Source organism: Panthera tigris, chromosome D4 (assembly GCF_018350195.1).
Source record: "Panthera tigris isolate Pti1 chromosome D4, P.tigris_Pti1_mat1.1, whole genome shotgun sequence".
NCBI lineage: Eukaryota > Metazoa > Chordata > Mammalia > Carnivora > Felidae > Panthera > Panthera tigris.
Window position 1 is genome coordinate 6,532,652 of NC_056672.1, and position 23,067 is coordinate 6,555,718.

The following is a 23,067-nucleotide window of genomic DNA, read 5'->3' on the forward strand; positions in this document are numbered from 1 at the left end:
CTACTGTCCCAGAATAATTATTAATAGCCTGTCTTTACATCTCAAAAGTGTTCCAGTTTAAACAGTGATAATCTATAAAACATTAGCTTAAAATCTGATATGGGTAAAGTCTGAGTTCAGGTATTTACTAGCTAGGTAAACTTGTGGTAGTTAATCTCTCTAAGCTTATGCTTCATCTTCTAAAGGATAAGGACAGAAATCTGACTTCACAGGATAGCTGGAAGGAAAAACTGTGATAATATGGATAAAGTGCTTAGCAAAGTATATGGCACATAACATAGGTTCTACTGTAAAGATCCCAAGGGTATATCCTATCTGGGCTTCGTCAACTGTATAAATAAACAGGTTTTTGTTTCCCCTAACTGAATAAGCTAGAATGAGGCAGATTAGTATTTTTCAAAATTTAACGTTCATAATAACAACCTGGAGATTGTCTTTTGGCTTCCACAGTTTTTGTTGAAAAGCTTGAAAAGCATGATTTTTGTTGAAAAAGAAAAGATTCTTATTCACTGATTCTGGCAAGGGGCCTGAGAGAGATACTGCATTTCTTTTTCTTTTTTCTTTTTTTTTTAATGTTTATTTTTGAGACAGAGAGAGACAGAGCATGAATGGGGGAGGGGCAGAGAGAGAGGGGGACACAGAATCGGAAGCAGGCTCCAGGCTCTGAGCTGTCAGCACAGTGCCCGACGTGGGGCTCGAACTCACGAACCGTGAGATCGTGACCCGAGCTGAAGTCGGACGCTCAACCGACTGAGCCACCCAGGCGCCCCAGAGATACTGCATTTCTAAACAAGCTCCCTGGTATTACTGATACTGTTAATTCACGGACCAACAGACGGATTTAACAGGACACTACATACAACAGAAGATAGGATTAGTCAACAGAAGGCAAGTCAATAAAAAAACAAACATAAATTGAAGCACAAAAAGTAACAGAATGGGAAGAACGGAACAGAGGATATAAAAGGCATGTAAGCCATGTCAAATGGACCAAACTCACATGAAATTGAAGAAAGCGCAGCCAAGAGTTTTCCAAAGCTAAACACACACTGCCCCACAAATTCAGCAAGCTTAGAGAGTTTGAAGGAAAAATAAAGACAAAGAAAAGACATTTCAGATAATTAGGAGCGGAAGGTATCTGTCACCAGCAGACCTGCAACACAAGCAATACTGAAAGGAGTTCTCCAGGCTGAAAGGAAGAGATGGCAGATGGAAGCAGGGAGCTACAGGCAAGAATGAGGAACAAGGGAAAGGATAAATATAAAAGAACAATGATTGTTTAACGCAACAATAATACAAGTGTCCTGTGATGTCTACAGAAGTAAAACACACGGTAAGTATGGTAACAACACCAAAAATAAATAGAAGTAAACGGAGTTGGAATCAGATTTCTGGTTGCTACATTACAAATTTGAAATGGCCAACATTTCAATGTTCAACCAAAATTTACAAAGCAGGCATAAAAACAGGAAAGTATTCACATTTACCGGAAAAATTCAAAATTCCTTTGTTTTTGTCACTTGTTTTGGGTGGCAGTTGTTTATTGACTTTTCTAAACTATAAAGTCTGTATTCTTTGTCATCTATAGTCCTGAAATCTCAGTTTTTTTAATTAGTGGGATTCTCTCTCCCCTTCTCCCTCTGCTACTCTCCCCTACTCGTGTTCTCTCTCTAAAAATAAAATAAAATCTTTAAAAAATAAAATAAATAAATAAATCTAAAGACATTTTAATTTGAAATGGGAAAGATGGAAAAACATAGCCCACGCAAATAGTAAGCAAAAGAAAGCTGGTGGGGCACCTGGGGGGCTCAGTCTGTTACGCGTCTGACTTGGGCTCAGGTCACGATCTCACAGTCTGCGAGTTCAAGCCCCATGTCGGACTCTTTGCTGACAGCTTAGAGCCTGGAGCCTGCTTGGAATTCTGTGTCTCCCCCTCTCTCTGCCCCTCCCCTGCTCGCTCTCTCTCTCTCTCTCTCTCAAAACTAAACATTTAAAAAAATTTTTTTAATAAAAAAAAAGCCGGGATGGCTATACTAATATCAGACAAAACAGATTTTAAGTCAAAAGTTTACAAAAGACAAAGAGCATTATGAAAATTTAAATCCTTAAGAAAATGTAAATATAAACATATACATACGTAAGAAATTAGCCCCAAAAGATGTAACATGTAAACCAAAAAATGAAAACTGAAAGGAGAAATAGACAATTCAGCAATAATACCTGAAAAGTTCAATACACCGTTCTCAATAAGACAGAAAAACGAGTGGTGCCTGGGTGGTTCAGTGGGTTAAGCATCTGCCTTCGGCTCAGGTCATGACCTCTCAGTTCACGAGTTCGAGCTCCACTTCGGACCCTGCACTGAGAGCGAAGTGCCTGCCTGGAATTCTCTCTCTCTCCCTTCTCTCTATGCCCCTACCCTGCTTGTGCTCTCTCTCAAAATAAATACACTTAAAAAATTTTTAAAAAGACAGTAAAACGAGACTGAAGAACAGTAAGAAAAAACAGTAAGAAAAACTGAATTGTGCTATAAATCAACTAATAGACATATACAGAATACAACCCCACAAAAGCAGAATATACATTTTTCACAAATGTAAATGGAATATTCACAAGAATAGGCCATAAGTTAGGTCACAAAAGAAATATGAATACACTTATAAGGACTGAAATCATCCAAAATATCTTCTCTGACAAAAATGGAATGAAACTAGAAACCATAACGAAAGAAAAACTGGAAAATTCACAAATGTGTGAAAATTAACACACGAACAATGGGTCAAGAATAAATCACAAAGGAAATTAGAAAATACATAGAGAAAAATAAAAGCAAAAAAACCAACACATCAAAATACTGGATTCAGCAAAACCAGATAGAGGGAAATTATACTGTAAACATCTATATTAAAAAAGTATAAAGATCTCAAATCAATAATCTCCCTAGATACCATTAGTAACTTTGAAAAAAGGAGACTAAACCCAAAGCCAATAGAAAAAAGAAAATAATAAACACTACAGGCAAAGAGAATAGAAAAGCAATTCAGGGGGAAAAAAAAAAGAATGAAACCAAACATTGTTTATTTGAAAAAAATAAAGAATACTGACAAGCCTTTAGCTAAACTAAACAAGAAAGAAAGAGAAAAGATTCAAATTACCAAAATCAGAAATGAAAGTGAGGACAACACTATCAACATTACAGAAATAAAAAGAATGTAATAAAATATGATGAAAAAATATTTGCCAACAATTAGATGACCTAGATAAAATGGAAAAATCCCTAGAAACACACAATCTATCAAAGCTCATTTAAGAAAAAAGCAGAAACTATAAATAGACCTATACAAGATGAAGAGATTAAATCCATAATCAAAAACTTCCCAAGAGAAGCTCAGAACCAGATGGCTTCACTGGACAATTCCATCAAGCATTTAAAGAAAAATGACAATAAATCTTTCTCAAAATCTTCAAAAAAAAAAAAAAATGAAAAAGTAACAGTTCCTAAACAACTTAATTAGTCCAGCATTACCCTGATACCAAAGCCAAACAAAGACACTACAAGAAAACTACAGACCAATATCCTTCATGAATATAGATGCAAATTTCCTCAACAAAATAGTAGCAAACCACATCCAGCAAAATATTAAAAGAATTATATACCATGTACAGGTGGGATTTATCCCAGGAATAAAAGGGTGGTTCCAGATAGTAAAATAACCAATGTAATGAAAGAAAAAAAATGACCATCTCGATTTATACACAAAAAGTAACAAACTCTATACTCCTTAATGAGTTAAAAAAAATACTTAAATAAGAATTGAAGGTAATTTCCTGAACCTGATAAATAGCACTTATGAAACACCCACAAACAATATCATAATCACCAGTGAAAGACTAAAAATCTATCCTTAAAATCACAAACAAGACAAGGATGCCTACCTTCACCACTGCAATGAGAGTTCTAGCTAGAGCAATTAGGCAAGAAAATAAAAGACACCCAAATTGGGCAGGAAGAATCAAAATTGTCTTTATTGGCCCATGATATGATCTTATATACAGAAAATAGTTAACCCCTCCAAAAAAAATGTCAGAGCCTATAAATGAATTCAACAAAGTTAAAGGACATAAGATCAACAGGTAAAAATCAGCTCTATTTCTATACATGAACAATGAACAATCCAAAAAAGTATAATAAAAACAATTCCATTTACAACAGCATCCAAGTGAATAAAATACCTATAAATAAATTTAAGAGGTAAGACTTATACATTGAGCACTATAAAACACTGCAGAAAAAAATTAAAGAAGACCCAAATAGACAAAAAGATATTTCATGTTCATGGATTGGAAGACTTATTTCAATGAGATAGTAGTAGTCCCCAAACCGACCTATATATTCAAGGTAATCCCTATAGAAATCTCAGCTGTCTTTATTGCAGAAATTGACAAGCTAATCATAAAATTAATATAAAAATTAAAGGGACTAGGAAAGATCAAAACAATTTTGAAAAAGAACAAGAAAGTTAGAAAACTCACACTGATTACAAAACTTACTACAAAACTATAGTGATACAGAGAGTATGGTACTGGCATTAAGACATATAGACCAATGAAACAGAATTGAAAATCCAGAAACAAACCCACTCATCTATGGCCAAATGATGCTTTGACAAGGGTTCTGAGACTACTGAGTATGGGAACTCACAGCCTCTTCATCAAATGATGCTGGGATTTGCATGTAGATATCCATTTGATACTGGCTTCTTACACTTCACTCAATACTTATAAAGTTTACCCATATTGTATCATATATTTGATACTATTTAGCTGAATATCATTCATCCATAAAAGAATAATGTACTGATACATGGTACAACATGTATGAACCTTATAAACACTATATAAAGTGGGGGAAGTCAGTAACAGGTGTATATTCACATGCAAAAGAATGACAGTGGATCCCTACCCTCAACCATCAGCAAAAATGAACTTAAAGGGGCGCAAACCTTAAACTAGGAAACTCCTAGAAGAAACTGCAGGGGAAATTCCTCATGAACTTGATTTGGTAATGAATTCTTAGATATGACACAAAAACACAAGCAACAACAACAAAAATAAACAAATGAGGCTTCATTAAAATTAAAGATCTTTGCTTCAAAGAACACTATCCAGATCCAGACAGTGAAAAGACAAAACATAAAACGGGAGAAAAGATTTCCAAATCATACAGTATCTGATAAGGGATCTAGAAAATAGAACTATTAACAACTCAGTAACAAACAAACATTTTAAAAGTGGACAAAGGATTTGAACAGACATTTCTCCAAAGAAGATACACAGTTGCCAGTAAGCCAGGCAAAGATACCCAAAAGAACTGCTAATCAGAAAAAACATATATATCAAAACTACAACAAGATACCACTTTACACCCAATAGAATGGATAGAATTTTTAAAAGGTCATATAACAACAAGTGTTATTAGGGATGTGGAGTAATCAGAACCCTCACACGCTACTGGTGTGAATGTAAAATGGTGCAGCCACTTTGGAAAACAGTCTGGTGGTTCCTCAAAAAGGAACCATAGAGTTACGATGTGACCCACAGTTCCACTCCTAGGTATATATGCAGAAATGAAATCACCTGTCCACACCATACACAAATGTTCACAGAAACATTATTCATGACAGACAAAAGGCAGAAACAGCCAAAATGTCCATCAAATGATCAACGGTTAAACAATACGTGGTATTATCCACACAACAGCATACTATTCAGCCATGAAAGAATTAACTACTGACAGATGTTACAATATGGGTGAACTGAGAAACTTAACAGAAGACCATGGGGGAGGGGAAGGAAAAAAAAAAAGGTTAGAGAGGGAGGGAGCCAAAACATAAGAGACTCTTAAAAACTGAGAACAAACTGAGGGTTGATGGGGGGTGGGAGGGAGGGGAGGATGGGTGATGGGTATTGAGGAGGGCACCTGTTGGGATGAGCACTGGGTGTTGTATGGAAACCAATCTGACAATAAATTTCATATTAATAAATAAATAAATAGATTACATGCAAAAAAAAAATACGGATGAACTTCATGAAAATTGTATGAGTTTAATGGTCTGGAGTTTCTCTCCAGATCATATAAATCTTTCAACTTTTACTAAAGATTTCCTTGGGGTGGAAATTCTGGGTATTAGAAGCCAGTAATAAAAGGCTACATATTATATGACTCCATCTGTATGAAATATCTAGATAGACAAATTTATTGAGACAGAACACAGATTAGGGGATGCCTAAGACTAAAGAAGGAAGAGGGGGTGAGAGAGTGATAGCCAATAAGCACAGAGCTTCTTTTGGGGTGAAAAAATGTTCTAAAATCAACTGGAGATACTAAAAATTACTTTACCATACACTTTTTAAAAGTATGAAATGTATGATATGTGAATTATTTATCTATAAAGATTTTTCAAGAAAACCACAATGAGATACCACTTCACACCCACTAGTATGTCTATTTTCAAAAAGAAAGGCCGTAACAAGTGTTAATCAAGATGTAGAGAAATTGGGACCTTCATACTCTGCTATCGGAAATGTAAAATGATGCAGATGCCTTGAAAACATGAGGGCGGTTCCTCAAAAGATCAAACACAAAGTTATGATATGACTCAGGAATTCAACTCCTTGTCACAAAAAGCACATGTGGCCTGCATGATTCCACTTATATGAAATGTCCCAAGTGTACAAACTCTTAGGAGTAGATTTGTGGTTGGGGGGAGTTGGGGAAGACATGGAAAGTGACTGCTGATGGGTAAGAGGCTTCTTTCTGGGGGTGGTGAAAACTGACATGATTGTAGAGCTCTGTGAATATACTAAAAATATTGAATTATTTAACAAAAGAAGGAAGGAGAAGGAAAAGGAGGAGGGGAAGACGAAGATAAAGAAGCTCTCAAAAGCAGCTAGGTAAACCACCCATTACCTAACAGTGCCAGAAAAAGGCCAGCACTGAAGAATATAATAAAATCCAGCAGGCAACAATGTAAGTTACAAATTTACATTATAATATCCACCATCCAATAAAAAGTTGTAGGCATTCAAAACAGCAGGAAAATATGACCCATAACTAGAAGAAACATCAATCAGTAGGATAGCAAGAAATGACAGACATGGCAGAATTACCAACCAAGAAAGTTAAATCAGGTACTACGATATATTCCACTTAATAAAAAAAAATGAGGAAAAAAAAATGAACATGATGAGGTAATGGCAATTATTAAAAAGCATCCCAAATAAAACTTCTAGAGTGAAAACTGCAGAAGGTAAGTAGATGAGAGGATACGGCAATTGAAACTTACCATTTTGCCCTTGGTACCCCCAAATTCACGTCCTTTTCACATTAAAAATATATTCATTCCATTCCGACAGCCCCAAAAAGTCCTAATTCATTCCCGCATCAACTCAAAAGTCTAAAGTTCTAAGTCTCACGTGAATATCAACTAAATCTTATGTGAGTGAGACTCAAGGTATTATTCAACCTGAGGTAAACTGCACTCTGGCTGTGAGTCAGTGAAATCGAACAAGTTAAATGCTTCCTAAAACAGACATTTCTGCTCCAGAAGGGAGACAGAGAAAATAAGAAAAGAGTGATAGATCCCCAACAAGTCTAAAACCCAACAGGGCAAGTTCCATTAGACCTTAAGGCTCTATAATAATCCTCTTTGACATGATAAGCTGTGGTCAAGGACCCCTAGGACAGAGGGCTTGCCTACAGGACCCACTGGGGCAAGTCCTGTCCAAGCAGCTTTACCCGGCAGAGGCTGGGCCCCGAGGCTCCAGGCAGCCCAGTACCTAATGGTTTTGGGTGGCTCCATCCTTTGAAATCCAGGTGGAGGCAGCCACGTCCCCTGAGCCTGTACACTCTTCCCTGCTGGAAACAATACCCTCCATCAAAGTTTGCTGCCTGCACCCTCTGGAAGGCAGGGGCTGCACCTGGGGCCGGCAGTGCTCCAAGAAGAGCCCTCAGAGTGAGGCAGCACCAGGCAGCAAGCAGGTCTCCAAGCTCTGGCAGCTTTTGCTCTGAAAGCACTCTGCTCCCCAGGGCGGGCCCCGGCACTAGGAGCTGTGACGGGAGAGGCCTGTCCCATCAAAGCTCCTAGCGAATGTAGAAACGGCTGAGCTACACAAATCTTAAATGGTCCACTGGCCACATCCTTAGTGCTCTCTTCTAACCACTTTCTCACTTTTTGCAACATGGAAAGACTGAGAATTTTACAAATCTTTTCAGTTCGCCTTCCTTTTTGCTTAACGGTTCCATCTTTCTGTTCGCGTTTTACTAAAGCAGTCAGTCAGGAGGAGTCAACCCACACCTTCGAGAGTTTGCTTAGGTAAATACATCTGATTTCTTTGCTCACAAGTTCTATTTTCACCAAAACACTAAAACACAATTCAGGCAAGTTCTTTTCCACTATGAAAAAAAGGAAACTTCATTTAAAATGGAGTAGGAAAAAATAAAATGAAATAAAATAAAATAAAATAAAATTAAATTAAATTAAATTAAATTAAATTAAAATAAAATAAAATGAAATAATAAAATAAAATAAAATATAATAAAATAAAATATAATATAATAAAATATAATAAAATGGAGTAGGCAGCCCTGAAGGGGAAGCTCCCCCACATTACTACCTGCCCTAAGCCTACATCACACTCCCTGACAGGAAGAGGCTTACTTTACACGCCCCAGCAGAAGGAAGACTTGCTCCTGCCCAGCAAAACCCAGCCAATAAGGACTCCGAGAAAACCGCTCCTCCCAGCTTCCTCCTTTCTCCTATAAAAGTAAGCCCTTTCCTCTGTTCTCTGAAGTTGTCTGTGGTTCTCTAGAGTTTGCTGGTCCCAAACTGCCATTCCTCTGCTCTTCCTAAATAAAGTCATTTTGCTGATAAAATAACTGGCTCTTTTGTTTTTTAAGGTCAACGCCACTTCACCAGGGTTGCTTTTCCTCTAATTTCCAGTAACATGTCTCACATTTTTGTCTGAGACCTCATCAGAATGGCCTTTATCATACATATTTCTACCAACATTCTATTCAGATTACTTATGTATTCTCTAAGAATATTAAGACTTTCTCTACGGCTCTCCTCTTTTCTTTCTGAGTCCTCACCAGAATCCCCTTTAAAGGTCCATTCACAGTAAGATAGGCTTTTTCTAACGTGTTCCCCAAAACCCAGTTCCAAAGCTACTTCTACATGTTTCGATATTTGTTACAGCAGTCCCCCACTTCTCAGTACCAACTTTCGAAGCATTCCATTCAGGATGCTACAACAAAAATACCACAGACTAAGGGGCTTATAAACAACAGAAATTTCTCACAGTTCTGGAGGCTAGGAATTAAAAACTCTTGGTTGCCTAATGAGCACCCATTTTCTAGTTCACAGAAACCCTCTTCTGATTCATTTTCTTACCATGTCCTCACATGGAAGAAGGGGTGACAGAGCTCTCTGGGGTCTCTTTCCTAAAGGTACTCATTCCACTGATAAGGGATCCACCCACTGACCTAATCACCTCTTGAAGGAACCAGCTCCAAATACCATCACATTAGAGCAATAGATTTCATCACCAACCTTAGGGAAACACATTCAGTCTGTAGGACGAGCCCAAGGCAGATTTACCTTAAATGTACTCTAGTGACGTTCTCCTTTTATTATGTATGTAAGAACATACCCATCAGTCATATAAGCATTTTAAAACACAAAGAATAATACATTATATATGTACATTAGAGTAGTATAATTGAAACAATGATCTATTAACAAGGAGAAAATATATGTTTTTGAATATTTACCACAAGCTTTAGAAGCAGCAACACAAATTTCTTCTGCAACATACTCCCCAGTTGGAAAATTCAGATATTCTCCATCAGCCTTCTCAAGAGAATGATAAAGATACACCTGTAGGAGTGGATCTATTTGCTTCACAGAATTAGCATTTCCAGGAATATCACCATTCTGATGTACAGGAGATACAGATACTCCTTCCATTTCCGTCATGGTAAGGCAAGCCATTCCCATGCAGAGTTTTTTCAGAACATTTGCCTATTAAGAAAAAACAATAACATTACAAAAGAAAGTGATACTGATAAAGTATCCCTCATGTACAAAGAAGCCTTCCCTGAAAGCACTGACTCTGTTAAATTGGTAACTGAATAAATATCGTGTACTATGTACAAAGCACAGTGAGAGGCATTGAGATTATAAACTTCCTGTGGACAAGGCCTATAAAACTGAAGTTTACAACTTAACTGAGGAAACATAATACAGATATGTAATACTAACAAAATGAACAAACAAAATCAGTCACAGGTAACAGGAGAAGAGATCCAACTAGACAACATAAATTCAAAACAAATGAATTAGTGTGACAACTGCTTACTGGGGTCTGCAGGGGGTAAGTAACATTTCAAACTGGGTTTAAACTTACAAGTTTTATTAGAGGAGTTCATATACAGAGTTGACTCTGTACAACAGATTGGATTTATATGAACGGAAGATGTAGAACATTCCAGGAGAGTAGAACTGTGCTGAGAAACAGAAAGGCACAAGATACTCTAATTAACTGGGCCACAGTGCAGTATTTGAGCACTTATGCCATTTAGGAAAGGACTGAAAGTACAGATGAATATTTGTGGCAAAACTGCAACTACATACCCAGGATACATTTTTTCCTTCTTGAGAGGCCCAATTTTTTTAAGGAGAGCAACATACCCCCAAAGAACTGTACTTCCCCACAGATGAATAGCCACGTGAACCAGTTTCAACAAATGAGATTTAAGTGGAAGTTGCTGGGTGGTACTTCCAGAACCATTCCTTAAAAGAAAGCAGACCTGACCTTCTTTTTTGTTTTTTAATTTTTTTAAGTTTATTTATTTGAGAGAGAGAGAGAGAGAGAAAGGGGCGAGTACAAGCAGGATAGGGGCAGAGAGAGAGGGAGAATCCCAAGCAGGCTCTGCACTGTCAGCACAGCCCGACATGGGGCTCAAACTCATGACCTGTGACATCATGACCTGAGTGGAAATCAAGAGCCGGACGTTCAACCATCTGAGCCACTCAGGTGCCCCACTGGACTCCTTTTAGCTTTTCTCTCTTCACTTTCTTCCTACCTGCCTCCGAGCAGGGTAGGGCAGTCACCTTAAAACCAGGAAGAAAATGCCAAGAGAATAAAAGACCTGGCAAACTTAAGCACCTGAATCAGTGTCAAGAATCACCTTTCTACCACAAAACATCTTATTATTTATAATTGAATGCAATCCTAACTGATAGAGTAAAGAATTAAGAAAAGTCTGAATGTCAGATCAAAGAATTTAAGGGGCATCTGGCTGGGTTTAGTCAGTAAAGCATGTGACTCTTTTATTATTTTTTTTTAATGTTTATTTATTTTTGAGAGAGAGAGAGAGAGAGCACAAGCCGGGGGGGAGGGTGGAGTGAGGGGTAGGGGGGCAGAGAGAGAGAGAGAAAGAATCCCACACAGGCTCTGTGCTGTCAGCATAGAGCCCGATGTGGGGCTCAAACTCACAAACTGTGAGATCATGACCTGAGCCAAAGTTGGACACTTAACTGAATGAGTCACTGAGGCTCCCCACAAAGCACGGACTCTCACTCTCAGGGTTGTGAGTTCAAGCCCCACATTGGGCATGGGGCCTACTTGAAAAAAAAAGGGGATCAAAGAATGTAAACTTTATCCTACAGTCAAATGATGAATTAAAAAGTGAAGTAGAAACAAAAGCTACAGCAATAGTCTAGATAGTAGTAATATCCTTAATTGAAACAGCAATGGTAAGACTTCATGCAACCTGGTAACTGACTGAATCCAGAGGAAGCCAGGAGTCCAGTCATGGAATGAATAAGTCACAGGAATAAAAGGCACAGCACAGTGTATGAAGTCAATGATGTTGCGGTGAGCACAGCATAACACAGAGAGATGCTACTGATTCACTATTCTGTACACCTGATACTAATGCAACTCGAATCAAAGTACACTCAAATAAAAAAAAATTTTAAGCCAGGGGTAAAAGACAATGCGAGGAATTCAAACTTGGAAGATCTATAATACCATTAATGGATATAAGGAAATGAAGACTTTGCCTCTTGACATTGGACATTGGACAAAGGAATAGAATAAGGACTACTCCTTTACACACTTTTGTTTAGAAATGGAAGCAGGACAATTACACCAGACTCTAGGTGGCAGCTAAAACATGAGATTGATATTTGTAAGATTTCCCCATAGACGTTCATTTAAATCATGAGCAGAGCTATGTGAAGGGAGAAGGAGAAAATAATGACAAACACACTCACACAGCATTTCTGAACGTCACTGTACTAAGTGCAGACATTACAGGAAAGAAACATGATTAAGGGATGTGCAAGGTGAAATTTAGATCTATAACTATAAGGACTTTATTATATTAAATACTAGAGTTAATACTTAGTTCTTCAAATATCATAGGACTTCTGGTGAGTAAAAACACAACAAAACAAGCCAGCAACTGTTAAAACTGCAAGATTTTTGAAGTCCAAAAGCAACTGGATATACAAATTTAAACAATTTTAATTTGCTCAAAAATATAGAATTTTTAAAAATTTTCTTGTAACTTACTATACTCAAGTACTGTCTCTTCTATACTCAATTACTGAAATTCATCTAAAATGAACTCTTAGCCATTAAGGGGCAAATTTGCAAGAATTTCATCAATTTGTGCTCACCATTGTTTTGGACCTTATGCTTTCCTTTTGGACTTTTTTCTGCTGAAATGTATCTTTTAGCAGATCTCTCAGTGAGGCCTTAACAATTTTCAAGTTGCAGTCTTATTTGAAAAAAACCTTTCCACTATATTGACAAAACTGTGAGATACTTAGCATATACAACATGATTGACACTGTATACACGGTGAAATGACTCCCCATCACTGAATCAACACATCCATCACCTCATGAAGTTACTTTTTTTAAGTTATCTTAGAAAATTTCAATTATACAATACAGAAAAATTTCAATTATGCAATACAATGTTCTCAACTGTAGTCAATGTGTTATATTAGATTTTCAAAACTTATCTTATAACCAAAAACCTATAGCCTTTTACCAATTTCTCCCAAATTCCAGTCCTTAGCAAGACTTTTCTACTATCTGCTTCTTAGAGTTAGACTTTTTTTTTTATTACACATGTAAGTGGTACCATGCAGTATCTGTCATTCTGACTTATTTTACTTGCCCCTAAGGTTCATCCATGTTGTTGCAAACAATGTTTATTCCTTTTTTAAGGCTGAATAATATTCATGTGTGTGTGTGTGTGTGTGTGTGTGTGTGTGTGTGTGTGTGTGTACATACTTACTTCTTCCTTTCTGATTTGGATGCTTTTGATACAAACCCATATGCTTTACTGATAACAATTATAAAGTCTAGGAAAAATATCTTAAAAACACTGAAGGCAATGCCAAGCAAACAAAAGCAGATACAGCAACTACAGGGGATCTGACCCCTGAGAGAAAGAAAAACAGTGAAGGAGGTCCTCATTTACCCATATATTTTTTTTAATGTTTATTTTATTTATTTTGAGAGAGATCGGGGGGCAGGCAGAGAGAGGGAGAGAAAGAATCCCACACTGACAGCATGGAGCCCAACATGGGGCTCAAACCCACGAACTGTGAGATCATGACCAGAGCCAAAATCACAAGTCTGATGCTTAACTGACTGGGCCACCCAGGTGCCCCCACATCGATCCATCTTTTATCCTGAGGAAACTACACAGTCTTTGTAGTACCCAATAGATGCTGGAGAAAAGGACAGAGCTATTATACAAAGCTGTAGTCTTGCTGGCTGGAAGAATCCGGGAACAAACTCTGGAGGTGGTAAACAGATAGAAACTGAAGGCAGAAATCCTGGAAAGAAAAAGAGTCTTTTTTTTTTTTTTTTTTTTTAATGTTTATTTATTCTTGAGACAGGGGGTGGGGAGGAGGGGCAGAGAGAGAGGGAGACACAGAATCTGAAGCAGGCTCCAGGCTCCAAATTGTCAGCACAGAGCCCGACGTGGGGCTCAAACCCATGAACTGTGAGATCATGACCTGAGCTGAAGTTGGATGCTCAAATGACTGAGCCACCCAGGTACCCCAGAAAAAAAGAGAATCTTGAGGGGCTCACTCCTGTATTCCCATGCATGGGATGAAAATCCAAAAAGCCCAGGGAGAGGCAACAACTAAAAATCTAAAAGATATAGGAAGAGATTTCAACAGCTATCTGATTCTGGAGAATCAGAGTTTGGATGTAGAAGGAATTGGTAAATATTTCAGGCTTTTCACTGAACCTCCAGAAAAACCACACTTGAGGAATAAGAACCACATATCAGAAATAAGGGCAAAACTGAAATGGACAGTCCTAACAAAGCCTAAAACTAAGTCTCCACAGGATCAAGGTAAAGTCCCTGCTAGAACAAAGCCCTACACTTCAAAGAAAGACTAAAATCCACACTGCCCAGAGTTTGTACAAGATATCATCCACAAGAGACAACAGTCAAGTGAAATCTATTTAACATAAAGAAAAATGTGATGTAGAGTCAAGAGATAAAATATATAGAAATGGGACTGACAGCAAACCCAAATGTTGGATTTTCTAAAATGTGTTTACTATGAGACACATGCAAAAGAATCAAAGATAAATGCATGAAGACATAGAAATCATATGACCTATACAATATTGAGCAATCTAACACATGTAAACAAGACAGAAGATGATATTTGGAAAAATACTGGCTAAGTTTTTTCTAAATTTGAAAAAATCAAACCATGAATAAAATCGTTCATGTAGCTCCATTCAGCAAAATCCCCATATAGTCATGTCATAGTCAAACTGCCAAAAATCATAGAGAAAAGTCTTAAAAGTAGCCACTTACATACAGAAGAGCTAAGATAAGACATACAACTGACATCTCATCAGAAACAATCGAGACCAGAAGACAACATGCTGCTAGGGAGGAAAAGGAGCTGTTGAACCTAAAATTCTATAGTCCACAAAAATAACCTTTAAAACTTAAGCTAAACAAATATATTTTCAGATAAATGGACACTGGGAGTACACATCAACAACAACAACAACAACAACAACAACAAAAAACTTTAAGAAATGCTTAAAAAAAACAGTCTTCTGGATTACAGGCAAATGATAAGTGATGCAAATTCAGATTTGTAGAAAGGAATGAAGAAGTCAAAAACAGTAAATATGTGGGTAACTATAACATTCCATTTTTCTTCCCTTTCTTGAATTATTTAAAAAACAATTAACAATTGTTTAAAAGCATAATGATAATAGCATATGGTAAAACTTGTAATAGATGTAAAAGCAAAAGATATGACAACGATAGCCAAAAGGACAGAAAGGAGTAAAATAAAAAGTTTATGTGAGTAAATTCATGATAGCTTGGAAAAATAAGCAACAGTGCTATCAGCAAAATCAGAAAGAATTTTGAAGAACTGATGGAAGACAAAAAGTAGACAGGAACAGATGACAAAGAAAACAAAGTGTAGGAAATAAATAGATTCTATTTAAAATACACACAGAAGAAGGCATTAATAAGCATTAAAGTTTTCTGCACACACATACAAAAAGAATAAATATGCCAAGATAATCAAGGATGACCACACACTGGAGGTGAAGGGGGATAGGAAGAAAGCATAAAAGAGGAGGACAAAAATGAACAGCAAAAACTAACACCAGAAGAAACAAATACAGGGAAGAGAATATTTTGAAAAATTCTCCTTGGGGATTGCCTAGGTGGCTCAGTCAGTTAAGTGTCCAACTCTTGAGTTCAGCTCAGGTCACGATCTCAGGGTTGGAAGATCAAGCCCACATTGGGCTCCAAGCTGGGCTGGGCATGGAGCCTGCTTGGCATATTCTTTCCCTCTCTCTCTCTCTCTCTCTCTTCCCCTCCCTCCCTCTGCCCTTCCCCCTGCTTGCAGGCACACGTGCTCTCTGTAAGTAAGTAAGTAAATAAATAAATAAATAAATAATAAAATAAAATAAAATAAATAAAAATTCTCCTTGGTATCCTCAGAGAGATTCAGAATTTTTGAAAACATAAAGCATCATTACATGATCACTAAAAAGGAGAAGAGAATGAAAATAGTTAAGTTTTAAAAGATGACAATTCAATGAAAACACTGAATAACACAACTGGAGACCAAATAATTTGGAAGACAAAGTCAAGACAAACTCCCAGTTTCCTAGATCAAGAGAAAGAAATAGGAGCAAAAACTAAACAGGGAGCATCAATCCAGGAAGTGTAACTCCAAGAGCTCTAGATGGCAGAAAAAAGAAAACAGACCAGAATAAAACATTTAAGAATAAAAGAAGAAATTTCATTGGTGTTAGAGATGCCTACATTCATATTAAAATAATCTTCTGAGAAGAGATAAACTTTAGTTTTAAGAACGCTTAACTCACAGAAGTCAAAATAAAGGGTCAGAACACCAAAGATGGTAAGGAAACTCTAAACCAGTTCAACATTTGACTCAATACTCAGAACTTCTGCCTATATATATAAATACAGCTGATGAAAACACACATGCACTGAGACTGGTCTATCTTGAAATTCATAAACTCTAAATTCAAACGGGCCTTTAGTGCTGTGCACCTACAATCTACTATTTATTACTTTATTTATTTCCTTAATCTATTTACTCTCCCACTTTTCTAATTAACTACCTCGTACCTTATCCTTACTCCTCTACCACCAAAGCTGCCATTCCAACTCTGACTTTCCACTCCCTATATTTCACTGAAAAATACAATCAAAAGAGGACACCAACAACGCATCCTTTCCAAATGCACCTGGAAAATTTCTGAAAACAAACATGTTCTACCATAAAGCAATTGTCAAAAAATACTAAAGGAATATATTAAAAATATGAACAATGGAGCAAGCAACCATTTTATCAATTTAAGACCCATAATGTTGGTTTAATGTTGCATATACTATGATTAATTTATGCAATTCTTTTTTTTTTAATGTTTATTTTTGAGAGAGAGAGAGACAGAGACAGAGAGACGGAGCACAAACAGGGGAGGGACAGAGAGAGAGGGAGATACAGAATCTGAAGCAGGCTCCAGGCTCCGAGCTGTCAGCATGGAGCCCGATGCAGGGCTCAAACTTATGAACCATGAGCCGAAGTCAGACACTTAACTGACTGAGCCACCCAGACGCCCCTAATTTATGTAATTCTTAAAAATACTGAAGAAATAACAACATTAGAGGATAACATAAAACAGTGAAAGCGACCTTAATCACTACCTACTCTTTATTCTCTGAAACAACACTCTTAGTTTAATAAGAATTCATAAAGTGCTTTAAACCGCAAAATAGGACATAAGATAATCAATAACACTCAATACTCCGGAAATTCATGTTATCCTTAATAACTTCAGTCAAAAAGAAAAAATATATTAAAAAATACAAAGCTCTACATTTGAACTGATGTAAACTTACTAACAGTGTTCAAATCAAAAATCTATTATGGAAACTATGACGACTTATAAAAGTATCACAACATGTACTTTTTAATCTTTATTTATTTATTTTGAAAGAGAGAGAGTAAGAGCATGCAAGCAGGAGAGGGGCAGAGACAGGGAGCAAGAGAGAGAGAATCCCAAGGAAGCATCTTATTGACAGCAGAGAGCCCGACATGGGGCTTGATCTCATCAACCCGAGCTTGCTCTCAACTCTGAGATCATGACCTGAGCTGAAATCAAGAGTCAGGCACTTAAGTGACTGAGCCACCCACGTGCCTCCACAACATGTACTTATTAACCAGTATGTTCTCTTATCACAATGGGATTAAACTAAAAATCAATAACAAAAATGATTAGAGAATTCCCACATATTCAGAAATTTAGCAACACACTTTTAAAGAGCAAATGGTGTAAAGAAGAAATCAAAAAATACTTTAATTTAAAAATGATAAAAATATGAAAGAAATGCAATAAAAGTGTTTACTAGGATATTTAGTCTTAAACTCATATGTGAGAAAAGAAGGTTAAACAAAATACAGAATGAGCTTTTATACCAAGAAATTAGGAAAAGAACAACAAATTAAGCTAAGAACCATAGAAGGACAAATATTTAAGAGCAGAAATCAGTGGGGGCGAACAAAAAGAAAAACAAAGAGTTGGCTTTTAAAAAAAAAGCCATTAATAAAATTGCTAAAACACTAAAATGATTGATTTTTTTAAAAGAGAGAAAATAAAGGGCCAATATCAAGAATTGGAAAGTAGACATCATTAGCAGAGCTTACAATATTAAAAATATATGTTTTTTAAACTTTTTTAAAGTTTATTTATTTTTCTGAGACAGAGAGAGACAGAGCATGAACAGGGGAGGGTCAGAGAGAGAGGGAGACACAGAATCCGAAACAGGCTCCAGGCTCCGAGCTGTTGGCACAAAGCCCGACGCGAGGCTCAGACTCACAGACCGCAAGATCATGACCTGAGCCGGAGTCGGACGCTCAACGGACTGAGCCACCCAGGCTCCCCAAAAAATATAGGCTTTTTAAATTTATTTTTATTTATTTTGAGAGAGAGATGGAGAACAAGCAGGGGAGGGGTACAGAGAGAGGGAGACAGAATCCCAAGCAGGCTCCACACTGTCAGCTCAGAACCCAGTGCGGGACTCCAACTCACAAACCATAGTAAGATCATGACCTGAACCGAAATCAAAGAGTCAAACGCTTAACTGACTGAACCACCCAGAAACCCTGAGATTGACATTATTACTATCAATGGTTGCCAGTAGGGGAAACCAAGGTAGAGAGAAGTTAAGGAAGGTAACTTGAACCCATGAACCGTGACATCATGACCTGAGCCAAAATCAAGAGTCAGATGCTTAATCGACTGAGCCACCCAGGTGTCCCTAAAAATATATGTCAATATAGAAACATCCTCCAATAAGCTTGAAATATTTGAAAAAAGGTTTCCTCAAACACACAACTTTATTAAACTGGACAAAGGAAGGAAAAAACACTGAAAAAGGAAGAAAGATATAATTTCAAACTTTTAACATTTATTAAGTAAATTGAATATTTAACTTAAAACTTTTCCACAAAGAAAATTCATTGCCTATTGACTTTCTTGGTGAATTTTTCCAGACATCTGAAGAATAAAAAAAGAGCTTACACAAACTATATCAGTAAATAGATATTACAAAACAATTTTCCACATATTTTAAGAGTACAGTATGAACATAATACCAAAATGTAATAAAGTTGTGACAAGGAAAGAAAATTATATGTAAATATCTCCTACAAACATATATGAAAAAAATAATGAACAAAATACTAGCAAATTAAATTTAATAATATTTTAGAGACTAACAAATCTTAACCGGGTTAGTGTACCCCAAAAAAGCAAAGCTATTTTAACATTAAAATATCAATCAACAGAATTTATCATATTATTAGAATACATGAGAAAGTAACATATGATCATTCTGATAAGTGTAGAAACTCATAATGTTCAACAATGGTTTGTGATTAGACACTCTCAGTTAACTAGCTATAAAAGCAAACTTCCTCGTTCTTATAAAAAATAACTATAAAAGAACTTAAAATATTTAATGGTTAAATATTGATCTCATGCTTCTTGAATTCAAAAACTTAATTAGCATGTCTAAAATCATGACTTCCACTCAATATTTTATTTTATCTTCATTTTATTTTATTTTATTTTTTGGAGAGAGAGAGCACAAGCGGGAGAGAGGGGCAAAGGAAGAGAGAGAGAATCTTAAGCAGGCTCCATGCTCAGCACAGAGCCTGTTGTGGGGCTCAATCCCACGACCACAGGATCACAACTGGAGCCAAAACCAACAGTGAAACACTCAAGTGACTGAGCCACCTAGGCACCCCTAAAAAAATTTTTTTTTTAGAGAGCGAGCACGCACATAAATGGCAGAGAGTGGCAGAGGGAGGGAGAGAGAGAATCTCAAGCAGGCTCCACACTTAGCACAGAGCCCAACTTGGGGCTCAATTCCACAACCCTGGGATCAACCTGAGCTGAAATCAAGTGTCAGGTTGCCCATCACTCAACATTTGAGTGGAGTTCCTGGCCAGCACAATAAAGCAAGAAAAGGAAATAAAAGGTATAATGATTACAAAGGAGGAAGTAAAACTGATATATTCACAGATGATATGACTATGTATGCAGAAAAATTTAAAGAATATAACAATTACTAAATGAAGTTAGAAAGGATAGTGCATACAAAATCAATATACAAAATTTAATTGATTTTCATATACCAGAAACAAATTTAAAAATGAAGATGATTAAAAACAGTATCATTAACAATAGTAACAAAGAGTCAAGTGTTTAGGAATAAATCTACTAAAATATCTGTAAGAACTCTAATAAAAACTATAAAACACTGCTAGAAAAAATAAAGGCCAGTTAAATAATGGAAGAATAGAACATACAGATATAAGAGTATAGAAAAACTGGGGTGGGTGCTTGGATGGCTCAGTAGGTTAAGTGTCTGACTTTGGCTCAGGTCATGATTTCCCAGTTCAGAGCTTGAGCCTCCCATCGGGCTCCACACTGCCGGTGTGGAGCCTGCTTGGCATTCTCGCTCTCTCTGCCCCTCCCTCACTTGCACTTTATCTCTCAAAACAAATAAACTTAAAAAAAAAAAAAAGACTATAGGAAAACTCAATATTGCTCAGGTAGCAACTCTTCTCCAAATTGATATATAGAGTCAACACAGTCCCAATTAAAATCCTAGCAGCTTATGTTATGGGAATTTACAAGTTAATATCTGCATGGAAAACAAAGGATTACAAGAGTCAAAACAATCTAGAAGAGCCAACTGGAAGGATTTACATTACCAGACATCAAGATTTACTGTGAAGTTAGTATAATTAAGTCAAGTTGGTATTGGCATAAATACAGAAAAATAAGAGTCTCTCTTAAAAACTGAGAATAATAAACTGAGGGTTGATGGGGGATGGGAGGGAGGAGAGGGTGGGTGATGGGCATTGAGGAGGGCACCTGTTGGGATGAGCACTGGGTGTTGAATGGAAACCAGTTTGACAATAAATTTCATATTTTAAAAAAATATAGAAAAATAGACCAAAGGAACAAATAGAGCTGAGAAAAATATCCTCACATAAGATAACCTAACTGAAAACAAATATGGTCAACTGCATTTTGGTGGAAATGTCAGTCTTTTCAGTAAAAGTATGTCAGTCAATGGCTATTAAGTGGCAAGAAGAAAAAGCAATCTTGACCTCCAACTTACACCAATACCCAAAAATGTTAATTTGAGATAGATAACCGACCAATAAGTAAAAGGTCATATAATAGTCCAGAAAAAAATATCTTCATGACAGCTTTTAAAACAGGACATTAAAAAAAAAAAACTACAATAAATAGATGTATATATTAGACTTCTCATATGCATGTAATAATAGTTTCAAGTCACATGAAGCAAAAAAGTAAAGAAAGAAATAGGCAAAACAACTCTAATAGCTAGAAATTTTAATACTGCTCTGTCAGGAATTAACAGAAGTAAAACAGATGAAAAAAATAAGAATATGAAGATCCAGGGGCATGGGTGACTCAGTCAGTTAAGCATCCAACTCTTGATTTCAGCTCAGGTCATGATCTCCCGGTTTGTGAGTTGGAGCTTCGCATTGGGTTCTGCACTGACAGCACAGAGTCTGCTTGGAATTTTCTCTCCTCCTCTCTCTGCCACTCCCCCACTCATTCTCTCTCTCTCTCTCTCTCTCTCTCAAAAAGAAATAAACTTTAAAAAAAAGAATACTGAAGACCTGAACATCATTAACCAACTAAACATTTACATCACAATATACTTAATAACTGCAGAATGTACATCCTTTTCAAGTGTAAATGGAATACTAAGTTATATCATATGCCAGTCTAGTCTATCAATTAAGACTCAGTAAATTACAAGAGATTACATTTGAAAAGCCTGAATTTGTAAGAGTTATGTTCTTGAGAAGTATACAACACTGATGAAAGAAACTGAAGACAGCATAAGTAAATAGAAAGATACATCATGCTCATAAATTGGAAGAATTAGTAATGTGAAAATACACATATTAGCCAAAGGAATCTATAGATTCAATGCAATCTTCACCAAAATACCAAAGGCAGGGGCGCCTGGATGGCTCAGTCAGTTAAGCACCTGACCTTGATACCAGCTCGGGTCTTGAGAGTTCAAGCCCTGTGTTGGGCTCCACACTGGACATGGAGCCTACTAACTAACTAAATAACTAACTAACTAAGTAAATAAGTAAATAAGTAAATAAGTAAGTAAGAAAATAAAATAAAATAAAATACAATAAAATACAATAAAATACAATAAAATACAATAAAATACAATAAAATACCAAAGGCTTTTTCACAGAACTAGAACAAAGAATACTAAAATTTATATGGAAGAATAAAGACCCCAAATAACCAAAGAAATTTTAAGGAGAATAAAGCTGAAGGTATCACTCCATAAAGCTGGAATAAAGCAGATTTCACACTATACTACAAAGCTTTAGTAATCAAAGGAGAATATGGTACTGGCATGAAAACAGACACATAGACCAATGTAATAGAAAAGACAGCCCAGAAACAAACCCACACATATATAGTCAATTAGCCTATGACAAAGGAGGCAAGAATATATAATGGAGAGTTTCTTCAATAAATTGTGTTGGGAAAACTGGTCAGCTAAATGCAAAAATATTAAACTAGACCACTATCTTATACCATACACAAAAATAAATTCAAAATGGGTTAATAACTTGAATTTAAGACCTGAAATAATAGAACTCCTAGAAGAAAACAGAGGATGTAAGCTATACGACTTTGAATAGACATTTTGCCACAGAAGACATAGAGACAGCCAATATGACCATGAAAAGACATTCAACATCACTAATTATTAAGGAAATGCAAATCAAAACCACAATAAGAGGAGCACCTGGGTGGCTCAGTCGGTTAAGCATCCAACTCTTGAATTCAGCTCAGGTCATAATCT

At 36.5% G+C, this 23,067-nt stretch overlaps 1 protein-coding gene across 6 annotated transcripts in view; it reads right to left on the minus strand.

The window, feature by feature from the left end:
- JAK2 (Janus kinase 2) overlaps positions 1 to 23,067 on the minus strand; it is a 117,147-nt gene that overhangs the window by 65,544 nt on the left and 28,536 nt on the right. For 5 of the 6 annotated variants that reach the window (XM_042964830.1, XM_042964833.1, XM_042964829.1 and 2 more), the window contains one exon: positions 9,830 to 10,079. In XM_042964830.1, coding sequence (XP_042820764.1) covers positions 9,830 to 10,055 — 226 coding nt within the window. In that variant the 5' untranslated portion in view covers positions 10,056 to 10,079. Of the gene's footprint in view, positions 1 to 9,829; positions 10,080 to 10,464; positions 10,891 to 23,067 lie in introns of those variants that run through there. The other variant, XM_007094157.3, reaches the window with a different exon arrangement.